The sequence below is a fragment of the Protomyctophum bolini genome (assembly GCF_963924005.1).
Source record: "Protomyctophum bolini genome assembly, chromosome: 7".
Classification (NCBI taxonomy): Eukaryota; Metazoa; Chordata; class Actinopteri; order Myctophiformes; family Myctophidae; genus Protomyctophum; species Protomyctophum bolini.
Genome location: NC_137868.1, coordinates 18,122,468 through 18,147,968, shown reverse-complemented (window position 1 = coordinate 18,147,968; position 25,501 = coordinate 18,122,468). Strand labels below are relative to the sequence as shown.

General features: G+C 41.8%; 1 protein-coding gene across 1 annotated transcript in view; it reads right to left on the bottom strand.

The window, feature by feature from the left end:
• Window positions 1–2,172: 2,172 nt before the first annotated feature.
• LOC308318165 (uncharacterized protein) overlaps window positions 2,173–25,501 on the bottom strand; it is a 54,539-nt gene continuing 31,210 nt past the window's right edge. The window contains exons 10-11 of the mRNA XM_080767593.1: window positions 24,388–24,540; window positions 2,173–2,761 (exon numbers count right to left, since the gene is read on the bottom strand). Of these exons, the coding sequence (XP_080623719.1) occupies window positions 2,585–2,761; window positions 24,388–24,540 (330 nt within the window). The 3' untranslated portion in view covers window positions 2,173–2,584. The remainder of the gene's footprint in view (window positions 2,762–24,387; window positions 24,541–25,501) is intronic.

Here is a 25,501-nt window from a genome sequence, read left to right as displayed (position 1 = left end):
GGACGTGCAGCAGCTGCTGTTGTGTTTGCAGTGGCTGGCAGACAATTAAGTTGTTTTATGTGCTGAATTGAAATCGTTCCAATCTTTAGATTTGTTTTCCATCCTTGGGACCAGGCTCATCATCAATAAGGTCTACTTGATGAATGAGAAGATACCTCAAGAGAAAGAAGAAAAACAGAATGCTGTAGAGAGAGGCGCATGTCAACTTCATAATCCCAATGTCCCCTTGTGAGCCAAATGGACTCTGTATATGGAAAGTAATACAAATGTGCTTCCATTCTCATGTGGCTTAACTGTGAGCAGATGTAGCCTACATTTCGTCAGCAACATTGGAAAATATGCCACCATATTGGAACCTAATGTGTTATTTTTTTCTCTTAGTTGGTAGAAATACCCAGAAAAAATGATCTAACAGTATATCAAAATGAGGGGGAAATCAAAGATTTACAGCCCCAGCAAAGTGATAATTGTCCAAAACGTATGCCCAGATGACTGGCTGTCATCTTGAAAAATGGAGGAATTCTGTGTGGTCCGAGGTTGATTATCAAATATGGCGGTATGAAGGCTAACTGTACCAATGCCATGCATGTACAGGTACTCTATCAGCAACTGAACTATTGTCTCTCAGTTTCCTACCTAATTAACTGTGCGTACGCGTGTTGCTCATGGGAATAATTACAACATGGAAACGTTCATGGAAAAAATATAACCCCTGAAAAGTGAGTTCCAGAATCATTAAGTAGTAACGAGAAGGAATTATCATTCACTCGCTCGCTGTTTTCCATCAATGCAAGCAGGCGTTATCTATAATGAACATAATCAGTGTGACACTGATGAGTTGGAACTGAAAAGCGTTTGTTTTTTTGTTCACAATAAATGGAAGATGATGGATCCATCCATGAGCGCTGGTACTGTTCTATTTCTTGTCACATACAGCCGTGCTCATGACACGAGCTGTGTGCGCTTCCACTCTTTATCTTAATAAACATTTGGTGCAATTGTGTACCCGCTATACATGTACAATTTGTTTCATTATAGTTCTACAATTGTGTTTCACTAATTGTACAGCCACTTTTTTGGCATCCAACTATACTTTTTATTATACTTTTACTTCAATTAGTTCAAAACACAGCAGCTATAATTCTCACAAATACCAACCGTAGGGCCCACATAACTCCTGTATTAGCCACATTGCACTGGCTTCCAATTAAGGTCAGAATTGATTTTAACATTATTTTAACGACATATAAAGCCTTACACGGGTTGGCCACCTTTTATATTTGTGACCTACTGCCAATGTTAGACCTCTTAGGTCCTCAGACAAATGTCTACTGAAAATACCTGGTACCAAACTCAAAACAAAGGGTGACCGGGCTTTTGCAGTGGTTGCTCCTACACTTTGGAACGCCCTGCCCCTGACGTTAAAAAATGCATTCAGTAGACTGCTTCACGAGAATGCTAGACACATTTATTCCATTTTTATTTTTCCCCATGTAGTTCTTACCCGACTCATTTTTACTCGTCTGTTTTGTGATTTTGCCTCTATTTTACATTCCTATATTTTGTGATTTTGCCTTGTTTATTGGTTTCGTTAAATTCTATATTGCATTTTTACTTTATTGTGCTATGTTTTCCTGTTTGTTTTAACTTGTTGATTGCTTGTTCTGTGCTCACCTCACTGTTCAGCACCTTGTAACTTTGTTTTGAAAGGTGCTTTATATATAAAATGTACGGTACTTACTTACTACTTCTAGGTGCAATATGTGGTTGCTATAACAACACATTCAAACCTCTGCCCCTTCCTGGGGCGGCAGTGGATATACATCACCATCCATCATTAGCGCCGGGCCAACGCTCCATTTCTGTTGTAATTTTTGTAAACTTTTTCTACAGCTTTTATACATTTTCTACTGTACCTCATACACTGCAGGTTTTTCAATGAGCCCATGCAGGTTTTGCAGGAACTGCTTTTCTAGTGTTACATTTCAAATGCTTTATTAATGGAAAGTGTGGTACTACCAAAGAGCCATAATAGCATTGTTTTTAGTTTGTTTTAATCTCTTTCTTGTAGTAGAAGAAAGTTAATACCGCTCATGAAATAAATGCTTGCCAGGCAATCTTCTTTATAAGACAACAGTTACACAACAAATCAGACTTCCTGGGGAGGCTGAATGCAAAATATTATTTTAATTACCGTACGTTGTTTTCTCATAGAAGAGTTAGATTCTAGCAGATAACACAAAATAATGGTAATAATACTGGCAGCTACTAGAACAACCTAGCAGTTTCCAGCAATTAATAGCAGATACTAGCAGATACCAGTAGGTACTATATACTAGAAGATAATAGTACTGTAGACAACAGAAGAGGGAGTACTGGTTGTGAATTGTGATGTTATACAGTATATAATGGGAAAACACAACAAAGGCACTTCTGAGAAAAACAGAAATAACACTGCCAGAGGGAGAGGAAAACATGGAGGGGGAGAGAGAGAGAGAGAGTGCGAACATGGGAAGATGAAGTCAAGACAGGGAGTGTGAGGGAGAGATAAAAGTAAGGACAGAGGCAGTGAGAGGAGTGGGTGTCAGTATTCCATGGGTGCCACAGCCCCTTCCTCCTCATCGCTATCTGGCTCAAAGTCTTCATCATCGAGGGCGGGTTCATCGTCCTCTTCATCGTCCTTCTCTCCTCCCAGCTCAGACAGCAACTGTTCCACGTGCTCCAGCATGGGCTGATCGTCACAACGCAGCTTACTGTACAGCTGTGAACACATGCACGCACGCACGCAACGGACACACGCACGCACGCACACACATTTACTTTGGTAATTTATTTATAAGTAAAACATGGTACGGTGACATCAGTCCATGTTACATTATTTTCACCCAGTGCCAATTATCTAATGTAATCCTGGGTGATACACACCCTCTGCCAACCAAGTCCAAGTCTTCTTTTCACCGGACAGGGGGGAGTTACCCCGGTTGTACTTTTGACTCCTTCTATGAAGGTTGCCATGACGTTTAAGCAAATCAGCTGTTGATAGTCCACAAGCGTACTTCAGTACAGTACTCAAGTGTACTTCGTTTGACCAGGTAATTCTCACCACCAGAGACCTGAATAACCTAATTTGAAATGGGCAGTGCTACACAGTAGAAGTCATTCCACTGTAATGTGCATTTAGCAGATGTTCTTGTCGAAAGCAGAACTAAAAGTCAACGACCGACAACAGCGTGCTAAGCTAAACAAATTGTGTGCTACAAACAGGGAAATGGGTTGGGGGCAGCCATGCAAGGGTATACTCTGATCCTCTAGTCTCCCAGAATAATACTGCCCCTCTGGTGGGCTCAGCCACCCCACATAAACATGGCTGCTTTCATGTACTCAGGGAACCCCACAAAGATCATCTGGATGGCGCTGGTTTGAAAAATCATAGAAAGCCGGTTTGAAAAATCCTATTATTATTATTATAATATTTGGGGGGGCCCACTTGCAAAAATACTCACAGCCCACACGTGGGTTGAGATCCACTGTTCTAATGTGACGGCCTGTGGCCAAATCCATTCTACATCAGCCATCTGAAAATACTAGATCTACAAGCTCACGGCGTGTCACAACGTGCTGTGACTTGTATAGATCTACAATGTGTGTTTTATCTTGGAACATTTAAAAAAATATATAATATTTTTGAAACATTTTAACACAAATCTAGTATCTCTGGCATTTCAGACGGATGGTCAGCGGACAAAAAAAACGTAATTTTCCACCGAATTGACCTTATTACCCAAACTTTGTGACATTTTAACACCTCAGGAACTTAACCTGACCTCGTTCTGGACAGACAGTGGCTGAATGCTGACTCATCTATACACTTACTAGCTTTGATACAATTAGCATACAAATACATTACCACACTGGCACCACCAGGGAGATTAAATTTGCTAGAAATTGCTTTATTAAAATGGGGTGAAGGGGCTGTGTGTGTGTGTGTGTGTGTGTGTGTGTGTGTGTGTGTGTGTGTGTGTGTGTGTGTGTGTGTAGGAGGGGGGGGGGGGAGGGGGAGGAGGGGTGTCACCTCTCTCCTAATTTGTGATTGATTGGGGACTGCCAACGTAAGCTATAACTCGCTTTCTTTATATCAAGTGTCAGAAAAGTCACTATTTCATGTAGACATTTGAATATAAATGAATTCTCAGATTTCTTACAGTTTCTATATGCATAAAATACCATAAATTACATATTTACAAGCCAATCACATTATACTGTGTGTGTGTGTGTATAGTGTATATAATTTGATGAAGCTTTAGGAATGAGAGGCACAACCACACACAAAGTTACAAAAGCGGACTCATGCAAATAACTTCCACGCAAACAAACATGTATGTGTGCACGCACGCACACACACACACACACACACACACACACACACACACACACACACACACACGCGCACGCACACACGCACACGCACACAAAGTGGAAGTTGTTATCAGAAGAGGATTTATTGTTGGTAAATACTCTGTAATTACTGCAGGGCAAACAGAGACTGAGTGATAAAACCTCAACCAGCCTAATACAACTCTGTGTGTGTGTGTGTGTGTGTGTGTGTGTGTGTGTGTGTGTGTGTGTGTGTGTGTGTGTGTGTGTGTGTACAAAGGGTGCAACATTCATTCCACTTTCTAGAGACGAAAATGGAGAGAGAGACTGAGAGAGTAGTTGGTCGGAGGACCTAGTATAAGCAACATTATTCTCTTAAATCGACACGAAATAAGAGAAAAAAGAAAATGATACAAACTTTTGCGAGCGCGCACACAAACGCGCGCACACACACGCGCACACACACACACACACACACACACACACACACTCCCGAGTTCAGGGACGATAAGCTGTTGAGTACCATCAATTCACTTTGTATAATTGTAAGGAGTACAAAACAGCCAAGTGTGTGTGCAGGGCAGTGTGTGCATGTGTGTGTGTGTGTGTGTGTGTGTGTGTGTGTGTGTGTGTGTGTGTGTGTGTGTGTGCGCACGCGCACGTGTAGGGCAGTATGTGTGTGTGTGTGTGTGTGTGTGTGTGTGTGTGTGTGTGTGTGTCATTGTGACTTTCTGTGCCCTAAGAAGCGTCTCTAAGCAACAGCAGGTCCTGACAGGAGACACACAGCCTCATGGGAGCTCATTAGGAAAGACAAGAATTTATCTGCGCACGAGCGTGTGTGTGTATGAGAGAGAGAAAATATGGAAGTTTGTATGTTATGAGTGTGTGCGTGTGTGTGCGTGTGTCTATTAATGGATGTGTTCCCTGCAGGTGGGAGTTGGAATGTGACCTCTCTGCCCAGTCAGAAGGTCCTTTACCTGGAGAGAGAGAGACTACTCACCCCAGAGAGAGAGAGAGAGAGAGAGAGAGAGAGACTACTCACCCCAGAGAGAGAGAGAGAGAGAGAGAGAGAGACTACTCACCCCAGAGAGGAGAGAGAGAGAGAGAGAGAGAGAGAGAGAGAGAGAGAGAGAGAGAGACTACTCACCCCAGAGAGAGAGAGACTACTCACCCCAGAGAGAGAGAGAGAGAGAGAGAGAGAGAGACTTTACTCACCCCAGAGAGAGAGAGAGAGAGAGAGAGAGACTTTACTCACCCCAGAGAGAGAGAGAGAGAGAGAGAGAGAGAGAGAGACTTTACTCACCCCAGAGAGAGAGAGAGAGACTTTACTCACCCCAGAGAGAGAGAGAGAGAGACTTTACTCACCCCAGAGAGAGAGAGAGAGACTTTACTCACCCCAGAGAGAGAGAGAGAGAGAGAGAGAGAGAGAGAGAGAGAGAGAGAGAGAGAGAGATACTTTACTCACCCCAGAGAGAGAGAGAGAGAGAGAGAGAGAGAGAGAGAGAGAGAGAGAGAGAGAGACTTTACTCACCCCAGAGAGGGAGAGAGCAATACAAACAGAGAGAGAGAGAGACATAGAAACAGAGCGAGAGAGAGAGACAGAGAGAGAGAGAGATGCTGATTGGCATTCAGTGAGCGTCACTAGCATGCAGCCTGCAGATATTTATTTGAACAAACTCTGAATAAAGCTGGGCTGTGATTGGTTGTCAGGTGGGACCGTCTACAAACCAACTCACTGCACTCTAGTCTACGGCCTGTGGGAAGGTCCTGCTGATGCACAAAATACTGTGTGTGTGTGTGTGTGTGTGTGTGTGTGTGTGTGTGTGTGTGTGTGTGTGTGTGTGTGTGTGTGTGTGTGTGTGTGTGCATCTGTGCACGTGTGTGAGAGAGAGAGAGAAACACACACAGAGAATTATGTGCAGAATGTGTTGTGTGTCTGTCTGTGTGTGTGCGTTTGTGCGTGTGTGTGTGTGCAGTTGAATACATTTTGCTGTTGCATGTTTCCCTGCACATAACAAATGAGCTTGTTCTCAGGCATGGTTGTGTGTGCAGCCTCACACACAGAAAATGAAGTGTGTGTTTACGTATGCACATATTAAACAACATATAAGCATTCTGTGTTTTGTAGCCATCGGGCAGAAACCTTGTATCTCCATATCTGAACTTTTCATTGGTTCTATTTCCCCGTAATTAGTGCCTATACTTCGTCATACCATTACAGCGTAAATTCGCACAAAAAACAGGCGATCTAAAAGCTTACAACACGTCACATTGCGACACGTAGTGAGCTTGAAGATCGACTATTTTTATATGTTGGGGCGGTCGGTGAAATTGAAATGGGTTAAAGGACATCACTTTTCAATATACCTTCATACTGTATAGTTGTGCCTCACTAATGATCATGATAAAATACACCATTTGTTTGTACTCGGTCTGTGTCTCATTGGACGGCTGTGGGCAGTTCAGAAACACGCGCGCGTGCATGTGTGCGCTGTGTGTGTGTGTGCTGTGTGCACGTGTGTGCGCTGTGTGAGCTAATGGCTGGTGTATAATTATTCACGTTTTGCTGTATAGCTAAATAAACAGAAGGCATTCTTTATGTGCACGGCGCTGTGCGCTGCTGAGCTCAGCACCAAAAACACAAGCATCTCTCATTTACAGCAAACACCACACTCCTCTGCACTCACTTTCACGGACCACAGACCTGCAAACAGAGAGAGAGAGAGAGAGAAATACAGAGAGAGAGAGAGAGAGAGAAATACAGAGAGAGAGAGAGAGAAATACAGAGAGAGAGAGAGAGAGAAATACAGAGAGAGAGAGAGAGAGAGAGAGAGAGAGAAAGAAAAATACAGAGAGAGAGAGAGAAATACAGAGAGAGAGAGAGAGAGAGAGAGAGAGAGAGACAAAGAAAGAGAGAGAAAAATACAGAGAGAGAGAGAGAGAGAAAGAAAGCGAGAGAAAAATACAGAGAGAGAGAGAGAGAAATACAGAGAGAGAGAGAGAGAGACAAAGAAAGCGAGAGAAAAATAGAGAGAGAGAGAGAGAGAGAGAAAGAAAGCGAGAGAAAAATACAGAGAAAGAGAGATAATGTAGAATGTGTGATATATTTAAAGTAAGGCAGGGTTGTCTGTATAAATTGCCTGTGTTTGTAAATATGTGTGTGTGTGTGTGTGTGTGTGTGTGTGTGTGTGTGTGTGAGTGAGTGCATACTGTATTAGTTGAAGCCTGTGTGTGTATGCGTGCGTGGGTGCGCGCGCGTGTGTGTGCACGCTAGGGATGCCGCCGAATAATCGATTTTTCGATTATGTGTTGCCGTCCCCAAAATCGAATTTTAATAGTTAAAATATAGGCTAATAAGTAAGGCTGCATGATATATCGAACATGTACCTTCATCAGAGTGGAGAATATAAGTATAAATCAAGTTGAGCAAAGCCACTCTTCTCTGCCCCTCTCTCTAACAGACACAGTTAACGATCGCTTGTTAAGTGCCTGCCAGACAGACAATCAGATGAAATGAAGGCAGGTGTAGACTAGAGTGTAGACTAGTGAACTGAACATGTTCTCTTTATATCAAGTAATACATACCAGCCCCTTATGAAACTACTTCTCCTCTTTTTGGGGGGGGGGGGTCGATTAATCGATTATTAATCGCCAGAGCTTTAAAATATTCGATTGGGCAAATGGTCACCATGTGGCATCCCTAGTGCACGCGTGTGTAATTAGGTGAGTAACAGTGCGTTTTAACAGCGTGCGAGCATCGGCCGACACATCGCCTAATCGCCCGGTATCGCCCAAAAAAAAGAGTAATTATTTTTATCGTTTCGGGCATTCCTCCGCCCACTTTTCAGCTATGGGCCGTTGGCCTGCTATCGCCGGTAGTCGCCGGGTCCCATAGGCAAATAATGCACTTCCGGAAAATTCGTCTGGCTGTCGCCCGCTGTTAAAACATACTGTTGATGGATGAGTTGATGTGTGTGTTCTCAATAACGGGTCAGTATAAACATCGTGATCAGAGCGCTCCGCGTCTCCCCCTCTCTTCACCAATATATCTCCCAAGTTTCCCAAAATGTTTTATTGCTAATAAGCAAAATTAAGAACATTTTGGAATTTGATATTTTTTCAAATCGTTTCAGGCTATTATTGTGGTAATTGAACAGTATCATTACAAGTAGCCTACAAGGCATGACAATTACATAAAATTGGATGACAAAGGGGGTAGTTGTCTTCGCTTTTAACATTTAAAATGAACTTCTCGTCACCAGACTTTCCGCTGCGACACTACAGTTGTACTACAAGCTGCAATAAAATATAAATTTTGCAGGAGTATTCATTTTTTATTGTCTTCATTGTTAGTTAGAATATGCCTAAAACAACTTCAAGCTACATTTTAAAGTTAATTGCAAAAGGTGATTAATCGTTTAGATAATCACCGATGAATCGATTATGAAAATAATCGTTAGTTGCAGCCCTAGTTCTCACCTCTGCAGAGTACAATCCTCAGTGTGTCTCTAAATGTAAGTGTTAAATGTACCATTTTTACTCAGAGGTAAAGTAGCGTAAGTTTCATTGATCAATTGATTGATCACTAAAATAAACATGCTCTGAAAATGACTAGTAGTTGAGAACCACCGTCTTAAAGAAGTGTAATATTAAAATATTATAGTCCACTGGTTCTCAAAGTGGAGTCCTTGAAGTTCCAAGTTAATTAGTACCCTCTCCATTTGTAGAGAGAGAGAGAGAGAGAGAGAGAGAGAGAGGTTCTCAGGCACTTGGTCGTGGTTTTTACTAATCACTTGGGGATGAGTGTGTTAAATGTTAAATGTGGTGGTAATGTTAGATTTTGTCCAAATGGTGGCTGTTATTATTATAGCATTGTTATGTTGTGTCACATGCGCTAACTGTAGCGCTCAAAGTGTTGGGCTGTAAAGCCTGTAATACACACTGCTCTCATCTCCTGACTCTTTCCACCTCTCTCTCTGTTAATGTCTCCATCACACACACTCTCTCTCTCTCTCTCTGTGTCTCTCTCTCCACCCAGAGCACAGGGAGGATAATTATGTGAGCGGAGAACAATCTCTCCATCATCGTTCACCTCCTGCACCTCCGTCTCGCCTTTCTTGGACTGCTTCCTTCTTTCCTTTTCCTTCCCTCCTTCCTCTAAGCAGTCTCTCCTCCCTCCCTCTCCATTTCTAAATGACCTTGTCAAGGTGATAGATAGCTCATCCTACACTCACCTCTCGCTTCACTTAAATGTGCGTGAGTGCACATGCACATAATGTGTGCGTGTGCGCAGGCACGCACGCACGCACGCACGCACGCACTCCAATGGAGGAGTGAAGTTAAATCTCACTCTCCTCTATTTTCTTCTGTTCAACCTTTGCTCAGTGGCGTTGATGTAGGGTTTCCATGGTAACGTGCACACAAAACACAACAACATGTCTTCTTATGCATTATATATTGGCTCTGCAAGGGTAACCCAGAGCCTTCCAGAACCTGTGATTGTTGTTCGTTTAAAAAACTTGTGGTGTGGGGCACGTAGCGCAGTAAGTAATGCTGTCACCTCACAGCCCCGGATTCAACTTTTTTTCTTTCGCCTTTGCCTTTATTTTATATTTTCCATGGAGGGACAGACAGTAGGGTGACAGGAAATGGGGAGAGAGATGAGGGGAAGACATGTTGTAAAGGCCGTCGGGATCGGGAGTCGAACCCGTGGCACACTGCCAGACTGAATCACCAGCCAAGGTCCCTGGACCACTGAGCCACGGCCCAGGCCCCCGGATTCGACTTTTAAACTCAAATTGTTGCTTCTGGAGGTCCGTGGCACAACACATTTTCACAAAGTGGGGTCCGCAGCCAAATATATATCAATTTGGTGGTGGTCCTCCTTGAGATGAACCACTGCCTTATCTGAAACCAAGACGTAGTGCCATGGAAACAAATCCAGAACCCGTGAAATACATTACAACAACATGACACGGTTCACTTAGTTCTTGTAGTCCAGAGGAGCCATATGTCTCTCTCTCTCACTCTCTCCTCCTAGACCAAGGCTCACATACTCACACACAAAAACATACACGCTCAGTCCCACACCGACGCATGCACACACACACGCTGTGTCTCAGGGGAGGCAGGCAGTGTGACAGTGTCTGAGATTAGAGTTTTTGAGTGCGAACAGGACATGTCATCAGCACTCTGTTTCTCTCTGGAGGGCTGACCGCACACACACACACACACACACACACACACACTTCCAGTACACAAACATGCACGCGCGCACGCACACACGTGCCATTCTTGGCAGAAGAAGGCATTAAATTTACATGACACACAAACTCACCTTGTGCCTCAGACTGACCCTGGGGAACAGCTTACTCACTCTCTTTCTCTCTCTCACACACACACACACACACACACACACACACACACACACACAGACAGCAGAGAGCTGTTGACCTCCACTTGCCCCTCCATCCTCAATACACACGCACACGTACACACACGTACACACACACACACACACACACACACACACACACACACGCACGCACACACACGCCATTCATTGGCATCAGTTCTAAAGTAGGGAGGATAGGATTGAGAATGGATGGCGAGAGAGGAGGAGGAGGAGAGGAGGTAATGAAAGGGGATGCGAGGAGGAGAACAGATTGGGTGGGAGGACAGGGGCGGAGGGGAGGGGGTAAAATCAATAGCAAATCGGATGTGAAATGGAATCCAAGACCAAGCCTGATTGGGCACGGTGAAGAGAGGATTCATACAGAGAGAATGAGTGAGAGTGTGTGTGTGTGTGTGTGTGTGCATGTTTGATTACAGACAATAGGTGAATAATGGAGATGTTTATGACAAGTCACATATACAGTAAGCGGGCATGAACCAACCACACACACACACACACACACACACACACACACACACACACACACACACACACACACACACACACACACACACACACACACACACACACACACACACACACACACACACACACACACACACACACACACACACACACACACACACACACAGCAGATCACGCGCTCTACAGATGGGATGTATTGTCAGAAAATCTATTTGGCCACCAAAATGCTGTAGATGAGTGCATAGAGTTTAAGTCGTTAAGCGGACATGTATAGTATGCAGTACACACATGTTGGCAAACAAATGTATGCACATAGGCTACGTATGCAACACGTGTGCAATACGTGCATAGACTACACAGACTTACATCATGTGTCATGTGGAATCATGTGCATTCCAAGACCACGGCAGTCTCACATTTTGTTCTGCCTGCGACATGAAATTAGTTTATTCTAGCTTATAAAAAACAGCTATTGTTATTTAACTGCCAGTGTTATTTAGAAATCATAAAAAAGTGTATTGATTCGTGGATATTATGTTATTGAACAAAATGAGCCTTTGTTTACTACAGAGCAGATTCTTATTTAATTTATCCAAAACCCAATACAAAAATTAAATTGGAAATCTGCCAGACGAACCCATACAGGAAGTAACCTGCAGGTTAATCTAGACTAATACCAAACTTCCATTATGTGGTGGCGAGTACTGACATCACAGATTGGTCTTCAAGTGCTATGACAATGGGTACTGACAACGCGTACAACGGGCAAAGCGGGCACAGAGGGTATTGCATAATTGGAGGGGCATGTGTTCCCAACGGGCACTGGCCTAGTTTTAAGGGGCCCTAGCCCCTCCTACGCCCAGCTTTGTGTGTCTGTGTGTACCACGGAATGTGATGACTTGATTCGCTTCGCACGGAATATGATGATGTACGATGATAAGAGCGCCCCTCATTTCACATGAGTGTGATTTTTATAGAACACGCAGACAGACCACATTCAACACGGGCATCCCCATTTTGGGCATGCCATTATAGTGAAGTGCTCCTTTAAGAAATTATTCAATTAACAGTAAACAATTAATCAAAAATTCTATGGTTCTATCGTTGGGTGGTTTTCTGTGAATGTAATGCTGTCTGCGCACGTGCGGCCGAGTAATGCAAATGTGGGCCGCTTAAAAATAAGGCACCCCCACTGTGGTAACCACAGAAACATCTCTGCTTTTGCATGTGATGTGACAGATTCCATTTGATTCCTCAAAGATGCCATTGCCTGGCCCTAGCTGGCCCTATATCCAGGGCCAGGCAATGGCATTATATTAGGAATATAATATGCCTTACAAAAGGCATATTCTTTCTGTACATCAGCAAAATGTAGAATTCTGTGTTAGACATTGATGGAAATGAAGATTCTCAGATTATTTTTTAAACGTCGATTAATCGATCCATAATGTTATCAAAACGTATCAATTATCAATCATTAATTGATAATTCCCATCCCTAGACAAAAAAAAAAAAGTAAAAATTTGAAAGGTGTCTGCCCGACAGCAACAATAATGACAGGTTGTACAGATTGTTTTCATTGCATCATCTTGTACATTGCAGACATTTGTACTTGCTCGTCTATATGCTTTAGTGTGTAAGAGTGGGTAAGCGGCTGTGCTCTATATTTGTCTTTTTATGTGAGACCTGGCGGCTAAACAATTTTCTCCTCAGGGACAATAAAGATACCCTTGGATCAAGGACTCATTACAAAGTTGCTTATCACCATGGATGGTGAAAAAGTAATTACTCAGGATGGAAACAAATCTGACTCAAAGTATCTCAGCAGCTGTACAGCAGCAAGACACAGTTGCACACAGGGTTCACACTCTTCACTCTCAACATGTAGACGTTTTTCATGGTCTTCCATGGCTAAAAAGTTACATTTCCGTGATAAGAATTATGGTTTCCTTAACTTTTCAGGTTGCAACCCCCCCAAATTAATCATATTTGAACTAAGGATCATCAACCCTATGACAAGCACAGTGGAATTGTATAATAGGCATTATTTATCGGTTCCACAGATAAATATTTTGAAAAGTATAGGCGTTGTGAGCTTGTAGATCGGCAATATTGGCCTCTTTCTTACATACTATTTGACAATTTGGTATTAAAACGATGTATATAGAGTAATGTATATAGAGTATATTACTGTATGTCGGTTTGTTTACTGTTGAGTGAGACAACAATGTTGCACATTAAGCTAATGATCAGTTTGGGAACGACTGACCTTTTAAACACAAAAATAAATGACTCGCAGCGTGACATTTTTAGTATGGAGCTCTCTCTCTCTCTCTCTCTCTCTGGGGCACAGCTATTAGAAATGTGGATTGTGGACACAAAGAACTGGCCAAACGCAATTGCAAAGCAATACAAAATCTGGTATTGATCATTTCCATTGGGTACTGGCTAAGTACTTTAAGTAAGTAAGTGAGTCATACCTTTTTATGGTAGTTGTATGCATTGCAACAATAACGTGTGGTTGTCACTAGGCTTTTTTTTCTTCTTTTTTAGGGGACTAGTGTGTGATATGAAATGTGAGCTGTAATCATATTCACATGCTTTTGGAGAGAAATGAGACAGACTCTTTCAGTAGTAGAGGCCTGCAGAGGGGAGCTGTATGTGTCTGTGACACACGTTATTGATGCTCATTAATACATCAAGGAAGGCAATTATGTTTCTGCACTGTCAAATAGGTCTACATCTATCCTAAGATGCCATCAAAGAAAAGAAGAAATGTTAACTCGAGCTAGGTTTAAACATAAAAGCATGTTTACAGTTGTTGCACAGAAATTAAGTAATTTTACATGAAAAGTAATGCTACTTTTGCAATGTACTCTACCGGTAGTAAATAATTGTGTTGAAAATATTGTGAAAAATCGTATTGTGAACCTCATATCGTGATACGTATCGTATCGTGAGTTGAGTGTATCGTTACATGCCTAGTTGTCACACATTCCTGTCTCACAGCAAACTGAGTTATGAGGCCATAGAGTCATTCTCTTGAATGCTCCCCTCTCACAGAGACACGTTTAGCAAGAGCTACTCTCACATGGAAGAAACATGTTTCTAAGCACAGCTTGTAACACGTATAGGCGTGTTAATTGGTCTCTTCCTCTTCCATGGGACGCGTTAAACATTGTCTTTTACATGAATTGCCGAGAACGGCTGTGCTCACGAGGCAGAGCGGCTGCTTGGGAATCAGAGCGTTTCTGGTTCGATCCACAGCTCCCCCTGGGTTAGTGTCAAAGTGTCCTTGAGCAAGACACTGACCCCATGGGGAAAATGCATTCACCTATGCTGCCACCAAAATTACCAAAAGCCATTAAAGATATCGACTACCTTCCCAAACTCAAAAGGAACTTAAAACAATGGCTGACCTTCAAAATACAACTGAGCTTAGTAGAACACTGTTTCCCAAACAGTGGGTCGGGAGTCGGGACCAACCTTAAATAGGCCTAAGTAAATATTTATTTCCCTCCCCCCCAAAAAGATGGGGAAAACAAGAAGAAAGGATAGTGCCTTGCATAGTTTCCTCTGCCGTCGGTGTGTGAATGTGTGTGCATGAGTGAATGTAAAGTAAAGTGCTTTGGATGAAGGAGCTATATAAAGGCACCTTTTACTTCACATGTCGAAATGGTATAATGGTTATGTTTAACACGTTTATTAAATGAATGGCATTTTGCACATTCTCACATGTCACAAGGTTATCCACGTATCCGCTAAGAGTGTCACTCATGTTTGATCTTATCCACTCACACACTTGCGCACACACACACACACACACACACACCACAGTGTGATACAGTATGCAGAATGGAGTGTTGGCAGAACAAGCTGTTGTGGTTTGAAGCCTCATTTCCATGTTGGAGCTCATCTTCACAAGACTGACGTACTGTTCAATAATTAACCTACTCACACTGCAAATGTGCAAGGCTGCACACACACACACACACACACACACACACACACACACACACACACACACACACACACACACACACACACACACACACACACACACACACACACACACACACACCACACACACACACACACACACACACACACACACAGAAGGGCATGGGGCAGGGGTTTGGTTCCATTCTGTGATACAATCTGTCCAAAAAGGACGGAACCACATAGGCAGTCTGTTCATAGAGAACAATTATTCTGTTGATTATTCTGTAGCTTCACACCACAACATACAGTACCTGCTGCATGGCTGGATTATGATACTGTATGTTGCCTCCACACCACTGGTTCTCAAAGTGGGATCTGGGTACTACCCACCAGGGGGACCTTGAGGTGGGGGTCCTCAGCTAAATGAGGGACAGTTTCACATAAACCTATTCAAAAATAACAAGCTCTAACGCGTTGCATAATATCAGCTATTTTCAAAATAGTGAAAATAGCTGATCAAGCTGACGGCGTGAGCTATTATTTCACTTTCTTCTTTTTGCTCTAGTCTGTGCATTTATTTTTTTGACACAAAATAGGGGTCAATTATGAATCGGTTTAGCATCTATTATTGATTACTCTTGCACCCCAAGTCCAATGTCTATGGAGTTAGGCTAGGGCAGGACAATATTGAATACCATATTGGTATACTGCCTAGTCCTAGGTGAGGCCTTGCTTCCCAACAACTGGGAATTAAGCATGACTGGAACAGTAGTACTTTAGTATAAGCAATGACAACACAATGGTCTCTAGTGCCAAACAACCAACAAACATAAAAGAGTAGCTTGCTCCACCATAAGGGGAAATTAGTCAATTTTACAAAAATGAATGTATAAAATGAAATTCAATCTGCCCCGTTTTAATTGTGCATGTGTGTAATTAAAATTATGACCTTCTGCGTCGGTAATGCACGGACTGACTCACTCTCTGTGCCGTGCCAATAAAGCATCTATTGAAATGAAATGAGCAGAGCTGAAGGAGGGAGAGGGAGAGGTAGAACAGTAATGAAAGAAAAGGAGGGCTGGAGTGGTGATTTACTGGCCTATTAGAATTTAGCTTGACATGAATCACATGCCTCCACACAGCCAGCTCCGCCTGACACACTGAACGAGATACACCACTCCCTCCGTGTGGGCGTGTGTGTGGCATGCACGCACCGACGCACACAGCATGTCTGAGTGTTCCAACAGTTTTACTCCTGAATGTTTGCATCGTGACCATGTTTGAAGTCTTTGCCCCTTATTCAGAATGGGCGATACGTTTACAGCAAGAGAAGCACAGATGTGAGCACAGAAATAGCGTTTTTTCCACAATCACTGTTGCGCAGCCTAACACACACACACACACACACACACACACACACACACACACACACAGTATAAGTACAGTACAGCACCACTCAGTTCAGTTCAGTTAACCACAATGTTTAGGAACAAAAACAAAATATGTCATTGAATAATACTTAATTTACCACTTAACCACAAAACAAATCAAAATTACACAAAATTTGTGTAAAAGGACCACTTCACCACTTTTCAACCTATCTTCATATAATAGGTCCTCACTAATAATCATGAAGAAATGGCGCAATTCTTTTCTACTCGGTCTGTCTCATAGGACGGCTGTGGGCAGTTCAGAAACCGTCTTCCAGTGACATCATCGATGGGGAATACAAGCTAATAGAAACTGCAGGCTTTCTAGTCCTGAAAAGTTGCAATGCGAAAATGGAAGCCATCGTTCTCACGATAATGAAAATCTAAACATTTTTGTAAAAAATCTTGTTTAAAAAAAAATCTGCCTAATGTCACTGGAAGACGGTTTCTAAACTGCCCACAGCACTCCTATGAGACACAGACTGAGTAGGAATAAATCGTGCCGTTTTTCATGATTATTAGTGAGGACCTATTATATGAAGATAGGTTGAAAAGTGGTGAAGTGGTCCTTTAATAGCAGATTTAATAGCAGATCTACAAGGTCACAAGGTGTTGCATCACAAACCTATAATGACATGCCTGGAATTGGTTAAGCCTTCCCATGAGCACACTTAAGGAAGCTGAAATCCCAGGACTGGAGTCAAGCCGTGCACAAATGTAAATTAAATAGATATATCGTGGTCAGAAAGGTTCAGCTGTGGAAAAGGCTATTACAGTACAGTATGTGTGTGTGCTTCTGTGCCATTGTAATGTATCCGAGTGTGTGACTGTGTGACTGTGTGTCACACAGTGTGTGTGTGTGTGGTTGTTTTGTTTATAATGTTCAAACTTGTAATAAAAGCAGTGATCACATAACGCTGCCACAAATCATGTTTACACAAGGGCGACCCTTCGTATGTCCAAGGACCCAGGTTTATCTTTCCATAACCTTCTCAGTGATGTGTCTGTGTGTGTGTTGTACTCAGGTTTTATCTGTGTGTCCTTGTATTGGTTGTGTAACACACTTCTTCACATCCAACAAGAGATGAGAAGATTGTGAAGAAGTTGATTGTCTGTCTGTCTGTCTGTCTGTCTATCTTTCTGTGCGTGCATGCTAAAATGATTAAAATAATGCAGAGCTACTGTCTACACAGAGACAAAAATCTGTATTTGACGGTAGAGATCGGTATTCATGACACAAAGATTATTAGTATTTATGACACAAAGCTCACAAAGCTCATATTTAAGCTCTTCTCAAAGAAGTTGAGTGACTGAAAGAATAAAGAATTACATATCGCCCCTCGCTTATCGCATATCGCTTAACGCATCTCGCTTATCGCATCTCGCATCTCGCTTATCGCATCTCGCATCTCGCTTATCGCATCTCGCTTATCGCTTATCGCTTATCCCTGGGTTGTATTGTATTGTATAGCTACCTATAAAGTGAACTTTGGTAGAACCATATAGTTACCTATACAACCCTGGGTTGTATTGTATAGCTACCTTTAGTAGAACCATAGTTACCTTTACAGTACCTACTTTCAGATCTACAGCTTATTTAAGTATGCATTTCTAAAGGATTTCCCTTAAGCTCATACGAGTGGGGAAATATGATCAATAATTATTGTGAAAAATAATGTAGGCTTTGTATTGATATGAGAATGTACCCAATAAATGAATAGGCTAATCGTCAACATGCTGCAACTGTGCTTAATTCTGCTCAACTCAAATACCGTGTCCGTCATTCTGAAACGTATTAAAGACATTAACAGCTATGCTCTATATTGTCATTAACTGTTGTAATTGTAATTTCTGTTCACAAAAATAAATATATATAAATAAATCAAGGATCCCAATAACTCTTAAAAAGGGTCCATTTGGAATTGGAACCCCCTCAAGGAACCCCAAGGGTACCTGAAACCGCCATAGAGATCCAACCACTGGCATACTGTATGACGCAAGCCTTTGAAAATTGTTTGCGTCAACAGTCTGCCTCGAGAGAGGGGTGAACATAATGCATACATTGTAAAGATGACTATTTATATATACCGGTATTTGATGTATTACCGTGTTTTTTGTTCTTGCTTACTGTAAATCACTCTGGATTAAGAGTGTCTGCTAAATGCCTAAATTGTAAAGCACTTTAGATAAAGGTGTTACATAAATGCACACCATTTTCCTGCAGAAATATGAGGAAAAAGCTCCTCTTTCTGTGCGTATACGGATGCAGGCATTTGAATGGCTGGATTTATTACGAGGGAGGGAGCCATTGTTGCACGCAGGCCCTGCGCCAAGATGAAGTGAATGAGGGGGCAGTTAAAAATGTCAAGGGGGCAAATCATTTTATTACACAGTAAGAACAGTAGGTTATCATATTTCTACGTTTTATAGAGCATGGTGCCGAAGGGACCAACCCTCTAGAAAAGTGTTTGTATCTTGTACCCATCTCTGTTCCCACAAAAGTACATCAATCAGGACTGGACCACACGCATGCAGAGCACCACAGTTGTTAGCTGACACTCTCTGTAGGCAACGTGCAGGCCAGGGATTCTCAAAGGCCCCAGGGGTCCTTGAGGGGATTCCAGAGGGTCCCCAGCAAAATGAGAAACGGTTTAAGCAAGCTTACATCGCACCGCAATGCGAGACGTTGCATAGCTATTTCGAACCATATTGACAAATCTTCTCTGATCCCTGGCACAAAATCTTTGCAGATGTTGGTCCGCGACCAAATTAATATCAATTTAGGGGTCCTTGACATGAAAATGTTTGAGAAGCACTGGGGATGGCAATCTAGCCATTGTTCAAGATAATTACACTGTAGCCCAGTGTAAATGGAGGTATTAAACCGCTTCAGTAACACTGTAGAACCATCACTACTATTCATCCATCACTACCCCCCTTTATAACCACGTATCCAACATTCAGAAATGGGGCCAAATGAAAGCCATTCAACCTCCTTGGCTAACTCTAGACATAAGACTTGACTTGATATACAGAATCACAAAAGACAAGCACAATAGACGTGTTTTAAGTAAGCCTACAGCATTGGAAATGTCCCTTACAGAGCTCAATACAATCACAGAAGACCTTTATGATGTCACCGCAATGTAAGTTAACCAAATCAATAATACGCTATTTAAGTTGTAATCATTCTGCCACAAGCTACACACATTAGCATGATGAAACTGTGTGAAATTCTATATAACATTGGGTAATTGGACAGAAAGTGGAATATTTTATTGCCACCAAAAAGCAAAAGAACAGCAAGCAGCATAGAAACAGGCTAACAGACAAGTGGTATTCTATAGTGGCAATATAGTGGTAGTTTGACTAGATGTTAGAACCATCTTTTCCATGGCCATACAGCACGTTAATATGAAACGGGCAAATTGAGGCCGATTGCCAGTTCAACACCTAAAATTGGTCTGGTTTGACCCAGCATTAAACCTGGCTGTCCTTGAAAAATGTAGGGAATTGAAGCACTTGGTATATGCAAAATAATAGAATGTATGAATGTCTCTAGTCTACGCACCGAGAGATGACTTCTACAATCATTAAAATAATAGCCAACAGCAACGAGTTAACAAAAAAAGAAAGAAAAACGTCTGGCCTGTCTTTCTGCTCATGCCATTCAGTCTCTCTCTCCCTCTCTTATTGACCAAAAAGTAAATTTCCTCTGTCATTTCCATTCTGTAGATTGCTACAATGGAGGGTAAAAAAGTAATTAAGACTCTATACAACCACGGACGGCAAGCAAGAAACCAAAGTGATCACGTCAGTGTCTACGGCCATATATGCGCCCTTATTCTCGGGCAAACACTATACAGAAATAGCAGATCTACAAGCTCACAACATGTACAGGGAAATACTAGTGAACATAATATAGGGCCCTGGGGGACTCCAAAGGTAGGGTTTACATGGTTAAATACTACAATGCAACACCAACACCAACAACGGTGACTTAAAGAAGATCCGTTACCGTTATTAATGTTGGCTTAGCTTTTCTTTTAAACACAGAACCAAACCCCATGTGCTTTTACATGGCATGCTGGGGACGGGGACACAACAGTGCCAGTGTCTATAGTGTTACACTATATGCTGTTTAAGATGACAGCTGCTGTTGGTAGATTTATATATTTACAACCATACGGCACTAAAAGCTTTTACAGTATCTCAGAAAAGAAGAACACAAAATTGGCTGACAACATAGCGGACCGCAGCACCAGAACCTTTAGTACCCTACTGAAGCATTTTCCTTAAATTAGTTCAAAATAAGAAGAGCAAGATCATGATAAAGTTGTATGACCCAGCTGTTACAAGTTACAACATTCACTTGATAATATAATTTCATTCTCTCTCCCTTTCCATCATTTGCTCAATTCCTTTCTTTTTATCACTCTTTCATACACACAATTTGAGATGACAGCTGTTGGGAGATTTTATATATGTATGTATGTATGTATGTATGTATTTGGTTAAAATGGGTAGGGTTTAAAAAAAGGCAAGAGTTTGCTCTGGTGCACTGGCCTAAAAGTGGGTCCTTAAAAACTGCTAAAACTTCTGAAATGTATGCATGTAGATATGTATGTATGTATGTATGTATGTGTGTAGTATTTTTTTGTAAAAAGCCCAGCCCACCATACCTTAATTTATTTAAAAATACTCCAAGATAGGGTTACCAGTGAAGGGCAAAATGCCTATTCACTGGGGACTATGCAAGGCAGAGGCGTATGCATGTATGTATTATTTGCCATATATTAAGCCTATTCATTTAGTGTAACTGTTTCTTTTTTTTAATGAAATAAATAGTATTTAATGACAGCACGTCAGGTTGTGTTGTGATTTGACTCTGTAACTCCCTCTGGCACTGGCTCAATGCCAGACAACAATGCCCGCGCTTCTACATGTGTGTGTCCATACCTTTTGTACAGAACGGCAGAGGAGAATAATGGTGCAACATTCCTGCCTTGCACAAGCTGTGTAAAAGGAGCTTATCTCTCCCCCACTCCATTCAGGACCAGGGACAGCGCTATGCAAATAAGACTAAATGTATCCGTCTCCGACATGCCAAACAACCAGCTAAATTCTGTCATACCTTTCCTCAGTGTTTGTTTGTTTGTTGAACTTCCTGAGTAAGCAATCCTTCCAGTGTAATAAAGCTCTTGACAGCACACAACAAACAGCACTGTCCTTGTTTATAAAATAATGCAGCGCTATGTTTCACAACCACAACCATTACATGTTTGAATACTGTTTGTACAGTGGGAAAAGAGACTGGATCAGAGAACAAGCAAATATGTTATGGGGGGAAACTTCAAAGAAGGTGTTTCATTACCGTCGTCTCTATGACACTTGTATCTCAGAGAATATAATTTTGTTGTTTTTGCTTCTTTTTTTTAAATAAGTAAGCCTGAGGCCAATTGGGCCCTGTTTCCTTAGCATGAGGCAGCTTGATGTACAAGTACACCCCCTGGACATGACGCTAGTATGTCACAGTGACTTAGCCCAAACCAACCCTTGATGCTGAGTGCCAAGCAGGGAGGCTTTGGGTCCCATTTTTGGTGTGACCCCGGCCGGGGATCAAACCCCGTCCTCCCAGTCTTCAGGGAAGACACCCAAACCACAATGAGATGGTATTTTTTCTATAGGGCACATAATAAAACTTGAACTGGGAGGTAAGGGCAGAACGTATAACTGCCCCCTTCCCGTTGTGGTGCTACTGTACAGTAGGTGTAGTGTACAGTAGTTGCAGCTCCATTAAGATTTCTTCCTTAAAAGGGGACATTTCATAAAAGATGGTGGCCACTGATTGTGCATCATTTGCACCAGCTATCTTCCCTGTCTTGATTAAAAGAAAGATGTTGCATTAAATATAGGGTAGCGCAAACATGCACATTGAATGCAATTTGTCCTTGTTTTTTTGTTTTGTTTATAATTATCCATGTGGGAAAGTATAAAATAATGCTGGCTTTGCAAAGGTCTATTTATTTGTGTGCTGCTGATGCATCTTTGACTGTCAGCAAGGTGTTTGTGGAGCTGGTGCTGAGGCGTTACATATAGGCCTAGCAATAGCGTGAAAATCGACAATTCCACTGTAGTAATGAAAACAGTTACATTTATTGGATTATAAAATGTTTCAAACATTTGCTATATATAGCTATAATAGACTTTTGTTCAAAAAAAAAATTCGCCATGCTCAATTCACCATTTACCACACAATATTATGGTCTAGTCTGGCACACTTGGAAGTTCTCTGGTTGAACAATATCCAATTTCCATACGGAGCCTAATTGAAAGAATTAAATTAGGCTACGTATGGAAATTGGACTATTCACAAACAGTAGTGATATTACAGACAGTTGCGCAGTAGCAGTGCTCACCGGTACATAGTACCAGTTTTGTCCACCTGAGCAGCACCCGGTGGGCACAAGTAGAAAAAGTGCTCCTCTGAACACAGGTAGGTTATTGTGGGCCAGCAATGTTTGGAATTCAGTCATTATAGAGGTGAGTGGAATCAGTGTGTTCATGAGTTGAGGCATTTTGTTCAAAACAAACGAGCCATCTTTGGATAGATGGATAGTGTTCATCATATGAGAGAGAAAAATTTAGATAATGTGTACCGATTTGTGTGATGTTTGGACAAAATCTGTAGGAGTAATATGGTACCAACTGTGCCAGAGATTAACTGTACACGGACAGATAGACAGACAGACGGACACACTGACACTGCAGACAGACAGGGTGTAAAACATAGTCTCGGCCACACCTTTGGCCTGGCAGAGACAATTACATCACCTCCACTGACAGTATACCATGTTAAGCTACAGTATATCCCAGTATGTTTGTCGCTGTCTTTTTCAAACGTTCTTCTGATGTTAACATAATGTTCAACTTTTTCAACGTTTTTCAAACGTTCTTCTGATGTTAACATAATGTTCAACTTTTTCAACATTTTTCAAACGTTCTTCTGATGTTAACATAATGTTCACCTTTTTCAACGTTTTTCAAACGTTCTTCTGATGTTAACATAATGTTCAACTTTTTCAACATTTTTCAAACGTTCTTCTGATGTTAACATAATGTTCACCTTTTTCAACGTTTTTCAAACGTTCTTCTGATGTTAACATAATGTTCAACTTTTTCAACATTTTTCAAACGTTCTTCTGATGTTAACATAATGTTCACCTTTTTCAACGTTTTTCAAACGTTCTTCTGATGTTAACATAATGTATGTTCAACGTTTTCAGAGCAGCGTCACGTTTTTCTCCTCTCTTTTAACCCATTTTGGGCGGGAACCCCTTTTGGTATTGAAAAATAGCAGATCTACACGCTCATAGCGCGCCTCGCTATTTTAGAAAAATCGAAGAACGACTGACATAGAAACATAGCTTTTTCAGAAAACTGTCAGGATGTAGAAGACATTTTTAGAATCTGATCTCAGGTCAAAATGGCTTAAAGTCATCCATGTTTACTTACTGTTAGCTACACTTTAAAACACAGGCAACTGTCAACCACACCGTTTCTATTATGCAATAAGTGCACATGGCAGGCAGTATTTTCATTTGAGATTTGCTGATGCCAAGCTTACGTGCTGATAGATTTTGAACACGATTCTTATTTTCTTCTTAATATTTCTTACCACACACTTTCCTGCTCGTCTCCCCGGTGTCGTTGAAACTAACTTATGAAAAGAAAACTCCATCATAAAAAAAAGGAACTTACCTTCTTGGCTCTTGTCAGGTATGACCTGGCCGCCTCCCGCAGCGCCTCAGACTCCTCCCTCTCCTCCTCCGATGCCTCCCTCTCCTCCCTCACTCGCTGCTCCCTCGCTCGCTCCATCTGCAGGTAGCACACCCAGCCAGAGAGATACCACACCTGACAAGAGAGAGGGGGTGGAGGAGAGAGAGAGAGAGAGAGGAGGGAGACAAAAGAGGAAAATGTGTAAATTGAAATATATTGAAATATATGATATTGATTGCTCATTCATATTTCAATTATTTATACAAATCACCCCTCCCTATTGATTTGATGTGATCATTTGTTTTTAGACTATTCTGTTTCACTATACTGTTTCATTATTAACACGTCAAGTGGAAATTATACTCTAGTCTACACGCCTCTTGAGTTAGACTGATGTGTTGTGCATTAATCACAACCGACACACACACACACACACACACACACACACACACACACACACACACACACACACACACACACACACACACACACACACAAAGACCTCAGTCTGACAGGAAGATAGAATCAGTCTGAGAGAGAATGAGAGAATCAGTGGGTCAGACAGTCTGAGAGAGAATGAGAGAATCAGTGGGTCAGAAACAGAGACAGAGAGAATAAGGGAATCAGTCAGTCAGAAAGAGAGAAAGAGCAAGATAATAAGAATCGGTCAGACAGTCAGACAGACAGAGAAAGATTGACAGAATTCGTCATTCAGAGAGAAAGGGTGAGGGAATGGGAAAATCGGTTAGTCAGTCAGAGAGAGATAAAGATACAGCTAGTATCTTATAGTAAAATACAATGCTAAATCTGGTAAGTATAGTCCAAAATCTAACAAACAACAAAATCCATTGGAAAATGGTAAGCAGATCTGAGATCTGCTTGTTAACCTCTAAATACTCACAGGGCGGCATGTCAGTGTTCATTAACGAGCTTCAGCATTTCATTTTTCCTCATAATTGAGCGGGGAATAATTACAAATCATGATTTTATTCAGCAGCATACTGATTTCCTAGAGGGGAGATTACGTCTCTGCGTTAACCTAGCTCAGAGTGGGCGCTCGGAGGAGCACTGAGGGTGTAAGTGTCCTGCTCAGGGA